Source organism: Mustela putorius, unplaced genomic scaffold (genome assembly GCF_011764305.1).
Source record: "Mustela putorius furo isolate JIRA1106 unplaced genomic scaffold, ASM1176430v1.1 tig00003988_pilon_pilon_pilon, whole genome shotgun sequence".
NCBI classification, from domain to species: Eukaryota; Metazoa; Chordata; class Mammalia; order Carnivora; family Mustelidae; genus Mustela; species Mustela putorius.
Window position 1 is genome coordinate 10,622,590 of NW_025422127.1, and position 12,722 is coordinate 10,635,311.

A 12,722-nucleotide genomic window follows, 5' to 3' on the forward strand; every position below is an offset into this window, starting at 1 on the left:
CATGGAATACTGAAGGACCTGGACTTTATTTCTGTCACCCTGGTTTGGGAGCATGGACTGGGTCCGCTCAGCCTCAGACCCGGAAAGGTCCAGGTGCCGGCCTCCAACTGAACCTTTAATTGGCTTCCTCTCTGCCCCGCCCCGCCTCCTGACCTCTGCCCCTTCCGCCGGGCCATCTGATTGGTTCCCCTCGCGTCCTCCTGGCGCTTTATTGGCTCTTCTCCCTCGCCCTCCATCCCTGCTTCTGTAGCGGTCCCTGTCTCCCGGCAGAAGACGCAGCCATGAATCCGTTATTCGGCCCCAACCTCTTTCTCCTACAGCAGGAGCAGCAGGGCCTGGCCGGGCCGCTGGGGGACCCTCTGGGAGGCGACCACTTCGCCGGGGGAGGGGACGTGTCCCCAGCGCCACTCGCCCCGCCCGGCCCGGCTGCCTACTCGCCGCCTGGCCCGGGCCCGGCGCCCCCGGCCGCCATGGCTCTCCGCAACGACCTGGGCTCCAACATCAACGTGCTCAAGACCCTGAACCTCCGGTTCCGCTGCTTCCTGGCCAAAGTGCACGAGCTGGAGCGCCGCAACCGGCTGCTGGAGAAGCAGCTGCAGCAGGCGCTGGAGGAGGGTAAGCAGGGCCGGCGGGGCCTGGCTCGCCGCGACCAGGCCGTGCAGACCGGCTTCGTCAGCCCCATCCGGCCCCTGGGGCTGCCCCTGAGCGCCCGGCCCGCCGCCGTCTGCACCCCTTCGGCGCGGGTGCTGGGGTCGCCCGCGCGCTCGCCAGCCAGCCCCCTCGTGCCCTCCGCGGCCTGCCACTCGTCGCCCTCCACCTCTACCTCCACCTCCTACTCCTCGTCTGCCCGCTTCATGCCCGGCACCATCTGGTCCTTCTCTCACGCCCGCCGGCTGGGGCCGGGACTGGAGCCCACGCTGGTGCAAGGGCCTGGCCTGTCGTGGGTGCATCCCGACGGGGTGGGCGTCCAGATCGACACCATCACCCCTGAGATCCGCGCGCTCTACAACGTCCTGGCTAAAGTGAAGCGCGAGCGGGACGAGTACAAGCGGAGGTAGGGGACCGGGAAGGTGGGGACGGGGCTCAGTGTCATGGCACACACATGGGGCCGGGACCAGGTGTGGGGCCGGGAGAGGAGATAGGAAGGAGTAAGATGAGAGTAAAGTTCCTGCTGTGTTAGGAGGAGCTTGGAAGTAGACAGACGGCATTGGGTACTGGAAGTCCGGAATCCACAGGGAATGCAGAAGTCGCACTGGTGACCGGAAGAAGGATCCTCAGAGCTGCGTACTGTGGGGCATACATATTTTTCTTGTGGCTTTTCTGTCTCATCTAGGCTGCAGTGTTTGGATGACTGGGTTCACCGTGGGGTTGTGTGCTGTGTGAAAGGGACTCACATCTACCTCTGGGTAGACATCTGGGGTACTACTTAGCCTCTCCCAGCTCAGCCCTCAGAGCAGTTTTGTGATAGATGCCGCACACAGATCAAAAGTAAGAGATCAGGATATAGCTTTCACTTGGGAGTCTAAGTGAAATTAGAAGGGTGGGGGTGTGCTGCATCTCCCAGTGGGCGATCCTGCTGTTGCTCTGGGTTTCCCAAGGTGATGCTGATGGAAACTGGGTGCCTACTCCAGTTCCACAGGAAGGGCTCTGGGACCTCGGAACATTGCTTAGAGTAAGTCAGAAAAAGAAAAGTAAAGAGATAAGGGGAAAGGAATTCCCTAGGGAAAGGGGAAGGGATTGCTGGTCCTCATAGGGCTTGTGGAAGCTGCAGGGGGGGTGGTGCGGCAGATCTGTGAAAGTGGAAGGAGCCAAAGGATGACGAAATGTGAGTGAAGCCAGCAGAGGAACCGAGTGCGCGGAAAAGTTGAGAATCTGGACACACCCTGTGAGTATAAGGCAGCTGGGGGCAGGCCCGGTGCTGACCCAGGATGAGGATTTCGCTTTCTTCGGGGGACTGGCAGGGCAGCCAGGTCCCAGGAGAAGGGACGTGATGCTGGTGCTGGCTGTATATCCTTAGAGGCCTGAGAACCCAGGCCATTAGGAAGAAGCACGAGCACAGCTAGCCCTCTGCCTGGATGCCGTGGTTGAGGAGGAAGATGACAGGTCTGGAGGAGGCTTTATTTTGGGAGCCATCAGGTTTAACCTCTTCATTGGCTCCTCTGACCCCTTGTGGGCAGGCTTGGGAACTACCCAGGCAGCCCTGTGTGGCAGATACTGGTGTGTCAGCTGGGGCTTGGCTGAATGTTCCGGGAGCTTAGCCCTGGGTCTGGGGGCAGCCTTCAGGAAGCTGTAACCAGCCAGAGTCTAGCAGATTGCAGATAAGCATACTTTCTGACGCTGAGTCTTTCTTCATGCTGGCTTCCTTCGTCATATGTAGCCCACGTTATAAGTGCTTTGGGAGTCTCAGTTCTAAAGCCATCATTCACCTGCCCCCAGAACCAGCCTGCCCCAGTCCCTGCCCCAGCCCCTGTCCCTGCAGGAGTTAATTAACAATGGTCAGTGGCTGAACACAGACAGTTCTGGAATGCCTAACCATAGAAACAGCTGCTGTTCTCGGGTATTTGTTTTTCTTTAACTGAAAGAGTGTTTGTCCTTGGTCCAGCCGTCCAGGGCAGCAGAGAGTTATTCCTTGGGGACTGGTGAGCTCATCACTCTGCAGCACGCTGCTGTGCAGAGGGCCCCGCAGCTAGAGGTGTGTGGTACGTGACACTGGCGGTTCCTCATTCTTCCACCCCAGATCCTGTGCCCTCGTTCTGTTCCCTTGAAAATACCGTAGCTCCTGTCTGTGGCCCGGAAGGCATGGGTATAGCCTGAGCACTGAACTGGGAAGGAGCTGAGGCTTCCTGGGTTCTGTTCTCAGCTCCCCTGCTGTGTGCCACCTTGGGACACGCTTCATCCTTCATCCTGGCCTCTGGCTTCCAGTGTGGGAATGGCCCCTGCTTCCTCACTTTGCTCGAGGGTACCATTTATTTAGGAGGGAGGTCTTTAGTGAAGGTAGAACACATGGAAATTGCTCAAATTCTACCCCGTCAAGGGAACCTTGAAAGTGAGACCAGATTGGAATGGAGGTCAGAAGGAACCTGTTTGTGGGAAAGTCTGGCTGCAAAACAATAGAGTTCTAGTAAGCTTCCAGGGGTGCCAGGCTGCCTCAGTCAGGAGAGTATGTGACTTTTGATCTCAGGGTTGTGATTTCGAGTCCCACGTTGGATGTAGAGATTACTAAAAATAAATAAATAAATCTTAAAGAATTCTAGTAAGCTTCCAGGCAATTTATTTTCAGATTTTTTTAAAACACTGTAATATTTTTGTTCATCTCAATCCGCCCCTAACTTCCTTACTTAAATTTCTACTGGAATTTGCTGCTTTCTGCCCTTCCCAATGCATCTTGCCCAGGGTCGCTGTCCCCTTGCCAGGCTTGCTTCCTCCAGGGGCTTACGGACTCAGGGTATGACGGCACTGCGTCCCATGGCTTCAGGTTGTCAATGAAGAAACCACAGGCCCAGGAAAGATAAATATGTCCGAACTGTGAAACTGTTTTACTTGATGCTTCTGGGACCTCTCACCGGCCCTGACCATCAGAGGGAGAATACCAGAGCAAAAGGAGGAAGGACGTGGGGGCAGCAGGGATGGGGGTGGGGAGCAGAGAGCAAAGAGTCCGGGAAGCTGGGCTGCATGGCAGGCTGGCCGGGTAGTGGCTGAACCGGCTGTCTCTCCCTTGCCCAGGCGGGAGGGGCAGTGGGTGACGTTGGGGAGTTATTATTAGGAGCACTGCAGTGCAGAGCCCAGTGAGGAGCAGGAGGGCTTGGAGGGAAGAGGCTGTGGGCAGAGCCCAGTGGGGAGAAGAGGGCGAGGCAGGGGAGAGATGGAGGTGGGGCAGGGAGGATAGAGTCCCACGTCTGCAGAATCTGCTCCGTCAGGCTTTCATTTTCTTGCCGTTCTCTCTGTGGCTTCTGGCCACCTTTCTGATCCTGCAGTGTGTCTCATGGTACCGTGCCCTCCTTTCTGAGCCTGGAAGAAGTGGCAGGAGGTGATAGGCTGTCTGAGTGGGGTCTGAGAAGTTCTGCCAGCCCAGGCCCTGAGTCTTGAGTCCTCCTGCAGCGTTCCACTCCAGCACGGCCCTTCTGCCTCTGCTGCACCATGACCTGTGCACTGGCTTGCTGTGGACTCCTGTCTAGTGGAAGCCCTGGCCTTGCATAGCAAGGGGGTAGTCAGGGGGTCCTCTTAGCTGCTTGTGCTCCTAGTTTCAGAATCCTGGAGCATAGGGGATGCCGCTGCTAGTTCCCACCCAGCGGATGAATGAGGCTCTTTTTCCTACTCTGATTGCCCTCGCCCTCGGTGTTTAGGTGCCTGGGACCCCACAGGCTCCTGCTTTCCACTGCTTTCATGGTTCAGGGCCAGGCCCGTCTCCTCTCCAGGGCTCCTGTACAGGGGCTCCGGGTTGGGGGGGAGCAGTTTCTGGACCTTCGACAGGGGACAGACTTCGAGTGTCCCCTATCAGGCTCTTGACCAGCCTTGTTGCTGTGGCGTGTGTCCTGCAGCTGCTTCTCCCCAGTGAAATGGCACCACAAGCAGCAGGGCAGCGGGCTAGAGGAGCCCTGGGCTGGAGCGGGCAGGAGGCGGGAGACCGGATCTGGGCCCCCAAAGGTGGGGGGCTGGGCCAGCGGGCCTGGGGGTCTGGCGCAGGCACGAGAGGGGAGGAGGCCAACTGGGCAGCTGGCTGAGCCAGAGCCCAAGTGGGACAGGTGCTGTGGTTGCTCTTAAGTACGACTCCTGGGGCGTGGCCCGGAGGTTCCAGGAAGACAGCTGGCGTGCCAGGAAGTGTGGAGCCACCCGACAGCTGCAGCCGGCCGGCTAGTCCTGCCCACGGCTCCTGTACACCGAGGGCAGCAGAGCTAGAGAGAGAGAGCCCTAAGTGGGAGTGGCGGTGGGGGGTGCGCAGGGAGCCGCAGGGGTGGGGCAGTGCAGGACTCCACACCTAGGCTCCCTCTCTGTCCCCCATGTCTGCCAGGTGGGAAGAGGAGTACACTGTGCGGGTACAGCTGCAGGAGCGAGTGAACGAGCTCCAGGAGGTGAGGGCTTCCCCCGCCGTCCCTGCCGTGTCCCCGCACCCTGTCACTGGCCCCCGGCCCAGTCCTCTCCTGGCCCTTCTGTGTCCTTACCTGCCCCCCGCATGGGCGGCATGGCTCACTCATGGGGCTTTCTCCCTGACTGCAGGAAGCCCAGGAGGCTGATGCCTGTCAGGAGGAGCTGGCCATGAAGGTGGAGCAGCTGAAGGCTGAGCTCGTGGTCTTCAAGGGGCTCATGAGCAACGTGAGTGCGGCCCCCTCATGCCTGGCACCGGCAGAGCAGGCCTTTCTGGTCTGGGCCTGTGGCTCTCCTGGCCACAGCCCTCACCCACCACGCCGCGCTGCTCCCCCACCCCCATACCTGTTCAAGAGGAAAGGCAGGAACCGAAGCTTTGGTGTCGGTGTCCTGTGCAGGGGGCAGTATGGCCTTCGTCGTTCCTGGAGGCCCTAAGCTGCAGTTAAGGACCCAGATCCCCACTCTGCCACCGGCCTGCAGGGGGGGCTTTCTGCATTCCGTCACTGCTCTGCTCTGTCCCCCTTCTCTGTGGAATGGGGTCATAAGGGCGTGTACCTTGCAGGGCAAGTCCAGAGATGAGAATGCACTTAGGGGCGTGCTGGCCCTGACTTCGTGCTGCATAAGTGGTAGCCATTCTTCTTCGTGCACTACTTCCTCCACTCTTGGAGCTCCCAATGGGCTCTCTCTCTGGAAGCATAAGTTCTGGGTGGAGCCCCTGCAGGTTCTGGGCCGTGCACTCCAGGGCTCCCCCTCCGACCAGGGGGCCCGTGGCCTGCGCAGCATGGGAATGCTGCGGGGAGGGCATCCAGGAAGAGTGACACACAGCAGCAGTGTGTGACATGAAGGCTGAGGCTCTCACTGGGCCTTGTCTTACCGCGCCCTGCGTTCCCTGGGCAGAACCTGTCTGAGCTGGACACGAAGATCCAAGAAAAGGCCATGAAGGTGGATATGGACATCTGTCGCCGCATCGACATCACCGCCAAACTGTGTGACGTGGCTCAGCAACGCAACTGCGAGGATATGATCAAGATGTTCCAGGTGAGGGGGCGGGGCTGCTCCCAGGCCCCCGGCCCCTGCGGCACCTGCCCAGTGCCTCAGCTCCTCACGGGAGGGGCGCCGGCCCAGAGCCCCCTTGCCCCTGCCCCCCGGGTCAGCGCCGGCCCCTCCTTCTTGGGGGCCTCACCCTGGCACCGGGGCCCCTCAGTGGGACTAGGCTGGGGGGCAAGAAACAGCCTCTGAAGAGAAGGTTCGGAAACCGTCTCTAACGCCATCTCTCCCCTCCCCCTCTCTCTCCTCTGTCCGCCTCCTCTCCTCTCTTCCTTTCATCTTCTCTTGCTTTCTCCACAGAAGAAGCTGGTTAGTTTTGCTCTCATGCAGGCTTTTTAATGTCCCAGTCCCAGTTTCTAAGTCACCTAGGCCTTTGGCCTTCAGTTTTGGCCCACTGGGCTTTTGGGCCCAGATTTTTACTCCTGTCTCTGTTCTCCTTGCTCTTTCCCCTTTGCTTCATTTCTTTCTGCCCCTTCTCCGACTTTGCAGATCTGGGTGTGTGATTCAGACTTTCCTTTGTATACACCTCCTCCTTGCAGCCCAAAACCTTCCTTTCAGTTTGGTCATTTCATTAAAAAGGACTTTTTTTTTTCTTTTTTCTTTTTTTTTTAAGAAAATAAATCCTCTGTAGCCATTTTGCACATCTGATGTGGTTGCCCCGGGCCATTTCTTTCCTGATCTTACTGCCCTATTTTCTCTGTTTCTCCTTTTTCTTCCTTCTCAGTCTGCAGCCCTGCCCCCATCCGTGTGTGTCTGCCTGTCTCTTGGTAACTCCGGTGTCTGTTCCCGTCGTTGTAACTGTGTCTTCTCTCTCTGTCCACTCTGCCCTCCCGCTGATTCACGCTTCTCCCTCCCCCCCCACTCCCCCCCACCGCCGGCGCCCACCTGCCCACCTGCCCTTCTCCTCACGCACCCGGCCTCGTCTCTGTAGTCTCTGCACTTGTCTCCCATTAAGGTCCCATCCATGGGGGGGCGGAAGCGGGAGCGCAAGGCTGCCATCGAGGAGGACACCTCCCTGTCGGAGAGTGACGGGCCCCGCCAGCCCGATGGGGATGAGGAGGAGAGCACAGCCCTCAGCATCAACGAGGAGATGCAGCGCATGCTCAGCCAGCTGTGAGTCCCGAGTCCCGCAGGCCCGCCCCTCAGCGGCACCCCTGCCCCGAGGCCGGAGGCACCCCCACCCCGTGCCCTGCCCAACGCCCCGACAGCGGCCTGCTGCTGCCCGAAGAAAAGCCCCTGCCCTCCTTGACGGCGGGCTCCCTGTCTCTAGGAGGGAGTATGATTTTGAGGACGACTGTGACAGCCTGACTTGGGAGGAGACTGAGGAGACCCTGCTGCTTTGGGAGGATTTCTCAGGTTATGCCATGGCAGCCGCAGAGGCACAGGGAGAGGTAACAGCCCCTCCCAGCCTCAGGGCCCCTGCCAGCCCTGCCCAGACCCCCAGCTGGCCGCCTGTGCCCTCCCTCCCCTCTGCTCCCTGCACTCCTTGCTGCTTCCCCTCTGTGGCCTTCATCCTCTGCCTGCGTCTCCCCTCGTCCTTTCTCCTTTCTCTGGGCTGTCTCCAGCTTCCTTTAACAGGACTCTCTCTCTTCCCCACCTTGGCCCTGTGCGATGCCCCCATCCCACCCTCCCCACTGGCCTCCCCGTCCTTGCTTTCCTTTTTGCTCCAGCAGCAGGAAGACAGTTTGGAGAAGGTGATTAAAGATACGGAGTCCCTGTTCAAAACCCGGGAGAAGGAATATCAGGAAACCATTGACCAGATAGAGGTAAGGCTGGGATGTCTGAAGCTGCGACCGGGGATTGGGGGGACCCCAGACACTTTCTCTTGTGGGGGAGGGGCCTTAAGACCTCACTCTGCGCGGGGGGCCGGCAGGCAGATTTGGGTTCCAGTCTCAGCCCTGTCACTTGCAACTGCTCATGGGCTGCTTGCACCCTCTGAGCCTGTTTCTTCATTTGTCGATCCTGCCTGCTCACAGGCTTGTCTGAAGATCAGAGGAAATGAGGCCCGCAAGGAGCTGAGGGCAGGGGCTGTCAGCCTGGGAGGCTTTCTGCCTGGCGCTATAGTGCTTATTAGTTTTCCTACTGTGAGGGCCATAGCAGAGGCCACTGAGTGGACTCGAACTCTGCTGTTTCTTCAGCTCAGCCCTTCACCTGACGGAGCAACCTCTGTGGTCCTTCCCTAGCCTGGAGGAATCTTCCCGAGTGGGGAAGGGAAACTAGGGCTCTAAGCTGGAGCTAGATGTGCGGGCCCAAGGGCGGCTTTGTGGCAGCTGCAGGGTGGTGGGGCAGGATGTTGTTTTCAGCAGCCTCCCACTCCTGGAGAGAGCCCTTCCTGGAGCCCTGAGCACCCTGGCGTGGGGAAGAGGCCCCTGGGCTTCTGAAACCCTTGGCCTCTCTTTAAGCCCCCGTGGCCTATTTATGCCCTTGCTGCTCTCACACTGCTGGCATTTTGAGAAGGGACCGACAGGTGATTTTCCTACTTGCGCGTTCTCCCAACACATATCACTTGGTCCTGCTCCTTGAAGCTGAACTTGCTTTTGTTTCTTGCACAGGCAGACGGGCTGAGTTTTATTTATTTATTTTATTATTATTATTATTTTTTAAATATTTTATTTATTTATTTGACAGAGAGAAATCACAAGTAGGCAGAGAGGCAGGCAGAGAGAGAGAGAGGGAAGCAGGCTCCCCGCTGAGCAGAGAGCCCGATGCGGGACTCGATCCCGGGACTCTGAGATCATGACCTGAGCTGAAGGCAGCAGCCCAACCCACTGAGCCACCCAGGCGCCCGAGGGCTGAGTTTTAAAGGCAGCAGCCAGGTGTCTGCTCCCCACGGAGGAGGGGAAGGGGAGAGCCACTTTCTGTCCACTCAGGACACCCATCTGGCAGGCTCCCTCTTGTCCTGCAGGAGGATGGCTTTGGGAGAGGTGTTGAGAGCTAACAGGGGGCTTTGGGTATGCTGCTGGCCCTGGTGACTCATGGAAGGTGGGAGGGAATTCCTGCCATCCTGCCTCCTTCCAGTCTCTTGAGCTGAAGCCCTGCCCTGCCCTCCAGTCTCACAGCGAGGCTGGGGGTTTCGGTGGAGGCTCTTGGGTGCCTCCTGGCTTGTGGTGGCTCCCTTCCCTCACGTGTGAAGGGGACCCATACACATGTGTAGAGGCAACTGGTGGCGGTCCTAGCCTTGTCTTTGGGTAGAATATACTTGCTTCATTTCTGTCTTTTTTGTCCTTGCCGGTGACGGGCTCTGGCAGCTGGCCCCTTCCCCTCCTGCTCTCCTTAGCTGGAGAAGCTGGGGTGGTGGCAGTGGCCAGCCCTCACAAGAGCGGGTGAGTGACCTCTATTGTCTTCCTGACGGAGCAGTCGCATGACCCGCCCTCATGGCCTGGCTCTGGAACCCTGGCTGTTGTGTGAGCTGTGCCCACTAGGGCTCCTGCCCCACCGGCGCCACCATCTCTTCTGGTGGGCCTTGTGACCCCTTTACTTCTTTCTCTGAGTTCCCATCCTCTCCCTGTCCAGTTGGGATTAGTTCTGGGTGGTTTCCTCTTTCCAGTTCGGATTATTCACGGGGAGTTTCCTACCCTTTATCTTTGCTTTGGGGCAGTCAAGCAGATCACCGCCCAGAAGTTTTATTCAGCCTCTCTGTCTGGCCCCCTGTCCTTTGTACCCCAAACAAAGAGAGACCAAGATTGTCTCTGGCCCAGATCTTTCCCGCCTTCGCCCTGCCTCTCAGCCCTACCTTTGCCAGGGAGGCCGTTTCTTCCTTGATCTCTGAGCCCACACTTTCACCATGGAACCTTTCTTGAATCGGGGTACATCTAACCATTGGGGCACTGGGTGTGGCCACAGCCTTTCAGTGAAATGCTGCGAATGGCTCACAGGAGAGATGAGAGCCCAGAGAGCCCTCTGAGGAGGATCGACCCTCTTTGAGCCACTCAGGCAGGTCTCCTCCTTTGTGACACGAGGCTTGTCAAGAAGTTCTCTAAGTCACCCAGCGTGGTGCTGGGCCTGTGCAGGCAGAGATGAATAAGCCATGGCCGGCCTTCCAGAAGCACCCGAATGAGTGAGGGAGGCAGACGGGGTGCAGTGGTGCACAGGGCCACGCAGGAAGCCCAGGGAGGGAGCCAGGCTGCATGGACAGCTGCCCCGGGCTCTCTGTCCTGCCCGCACTTTGGTTCCTGTCATCAGGGAGGATCAGTTGCAAGAAGGCAGGCCCGTGACAGAGACCCGTGCCTTCCTCTGCAGGCAAAGATGCCCAGGAAAGCTAGATGTAATGACAGTACAGGCGGTCCCCTCCTGCTGGGAAGACTGATTTTTAAATCTGAGGCCTTGCCCATGGGCGCCCGGGACCCCCTCCCCTCCCCCCGCAGTGTTCTTGGCATGTTCGCCTCCTAGGGGTACAGGCCGGGGCCCTGCTGACTTGCAGGGCCCTTCCCCCTCCCCGCCACAGCTGGAGCTGGCCACGGCCAAGAATGACATGAACCGGCACTTGCATGAGTACATGGAGATGTGCAGCATGAAGCGGGGACTGGACGTGCAGATGGAGACCTGCCGCCGGCTCATCACGCAGTCGGGAGACCGGTGAGGACCGGCCCTGGAGGTCTTCCACCATGTCTTCCACCAGGGGCCCATGCAGGGAGGGAATGTGGTGGGTTGGTCCTGAACAGCCTGAGGGTCAGTCCCATCTGGACGTGGGGCTCTTGGGAGGGGCACCCTGCATGTCCGGCCTGGCCCCCTGGCCTTCTGTCCCTCAGCAGTGGGGTGATGGGTGTGTGTCTGTTCATGGCTGGATGGCCCAAATCTCCTAGTACCACCAGCCTCGGGGGTTCCCTGGTCAGAAGCAGCTCAGAACTGCCGAGGAACAGAAAAGGTGTGGTGGCGGATTTGTATCTAAAGTCAGGGCCATAGTTTGTGCATTTGGCCCTGTGTACGTTCTGCCTCTACAAAGAAGTAAATTTTTAAAAGTCCCCAAAATACTACAGATGGACATAAAGCTGGGGCAAGCTTTATGCAGTTGGCCTGTACAGTTGGGACTCAGGCAACATCTCTCATACTGTGGTATGAGATCTTTTTTTTTTTAGATGTTGTTTATTTGAGAGAGAGAGAGAAAGCATGAGTGGGGGGAGGACCAGCGGGAGGGGGAGAAGCAGACTCCCAGGACCCAGGGATCCTGACCTGATCAAGGTCAGATGCTTAAGTGACTGAGCCACCTAGGTGTGCCCCTGTGATCTGAGATATTTTTGAACTCTGAGCCTCCCAGAGTCCCCAGGATAAAGACAGGGACCATATCCCCCATCATGGTGGGGTGCAAGAGCTTTCCCTCCCCTTCCCTGCTTCCCTCACCCTGCCTCCATCCTCACCTCTGTGACCCACCTGTCCTCATCAGAGATGGTGTTCACCAGCCTGCCCAAGAATGAGGCCAAGGGAGAGAGGAATGCTAGCCAGCCTCGTCAGGATTCCTGCCTGCCCCAAGGTGACAGCTGGTGTTTTTTTCTAGAAAGTCTCCTGCTTTCACTGCGGTCCCGCTTAGCGACCCGCCGCCGCCGCCAAGCGAGGCTGAGGACTCCGATCGTGATGTCTCATCTGATAGCTCCATGAGATAGGGACCTACCTCCAGCTTGGAGCCCTAGGGCCCCACCCTGCTGGGAACTCACCGAGGGGAGGGGTGGGGGTTTCACAGAGGGGAATATTATCCGTCCCACTGCACCAAGCCTTGCCCCTGGGGACTGGGGCACTCCTCCCTTGGGCTTCCTGCCTTTAGCCTTGGCCTCCAGGTTTCTAAGGTGTCTGGAGCAAGGTTTAGCTGGACCGTCCCAGGCAACTTCCCCCACAGCAGGGGCTCTCCTGCCTTCATGTGTGGGTGTCTGCTACTTTCTCATCTCTAAAATGCTGCCAGTGATCGTGGCCCCTTACTTTCTCCTCTGAGTAAGGAATGTGATTGTCAGATCTTCCTTCCAGTTCTGTGGCCTCAAGCCCGTTTACGGTCTGATTCTGTACTGGTGCTAACTGGCCCAGGCACTGGTATGAGGTGGATGAGGCTGGACATTGCATGGCTTGTGGAACCCAGGCTGTGTGTGGGAGAGGGCCTCGCTCCGCCCTGCAGGTGGAAGGACAGAATGGGCAGGGCGCGCTCCCTCCTCCCTCCAAGTGCTCAGGGCCATTTGCCTGTGGATGGCAGTGCCCTGGCTGCGACCCTTTCCCCAGGACAGTGCTGCCTTCAGGGGTCTCAGTGCCCCCACCCTGAGCTGGGTGGCTTCTGGAGCTGACTGGTGCAGCATCATGGAGGGAGACAGAAGCCCATGCTCGTTTCCCAGTCAGCACTGAGTGGCAGAGAAAAAAGTGAAGCTACATGTGCGTGTGCACTCAGGGTCTCAGTCTCTTCCAGTATCAGCTGAAGATGTGCTGTCTCCCTCTTGGTCACACACTGAGAACAACAGGCTGAGATGTCCCAGACTTGGAAAAGCTTGTTAGAAACTAGGGACACGCAAATGAGGTGTCAGCCTGACTGCCGAGCGGACATTGGAATGTAATCTTTAATAATAATCAAACTGGAGAGTATTTATTGAACACTTTTGTGTCCCTGTTTTAAGCACTTTCTG

The 12,722-nt window shown here is 58.3% G+C and overlaps 1 protein-coding gene across 12 annotated transcripts; it reads left to right on the plus strand.

Annotated features, from left to right (window-relative positions):
• The first annotated feature begins 215 nt into the window (after window positions 1–215).
• Window positions 216–12,690, plus strand: IFFO1 (intermediate filament family orphan 1). 12 transcript variants are annotated; one of them, XM_045071562.1, is made up of 10 exons: window positions 216–1,054; window positions 5,009–5,069; window positions 5,215–5,310; window positions 5,980–6,120; window positions 6,430–6,438; window positions 7,061–7,242; window positions 7,400–7,520; window positions 7,800–7,895; window positions 10,574–10,704; window positions 11,510–11,629. In XM_045071562.1, the coding sequence occupies exons 1-10, from the start codon at window positions 282–284 to the stop codon at window positions 11,538–11,540; spliced, it is 1,641 nt and encodes a 546-aa protein (XP_044927497.1). In that variant the 5' UTR covers window positions 216–281; the 3' UTR covers window positions 11,541–11,629. The 12 variants fall into 12 exon arrangements, with proteins under 12 accessions (XP_044927497.1, XP_004766752.1, XP_012919011.1 ...); XM_004766695.3 differs by having other exon boundaries at window positions 218–1,054; window positions 11,621–12,690; XM_013063557.2 differs by having other exon boundaries at window positions 218–1,054; window positions 7,803–7,895; window positions 11,621–12,690.
• Window positions 12,691–12,722: the final 32 nt, after the last annotated feature.

What these genes read in the sequence shown, in the direction of transcription:
- IFFO1 (XM_004766695.3), top strand. Translation starts at nt 282, where the DNA reads ATGAATCCGTTATTCGGCCCCAACCTCTTTCTCCTACAGCAGGAGCAG. An exon ending in CGGGACGAGTACAAGCGGAG is followed by an intron (nt 1,055 to 5,008) that starts GTAGGGGACCGG and finishes CATGTCTGCCAG; the next exon opens with GTGGGAAGAGGAGTACACTG. An exon ending in AAACCATTGACCAGATAGAG is followed by an intron (nt 7,896 to 10,573) that starts GTAAGGCTGGGA and finishes TCCCCGCCACAG; the next exon opens with CTGGAGCTGGCCACGGCCAA.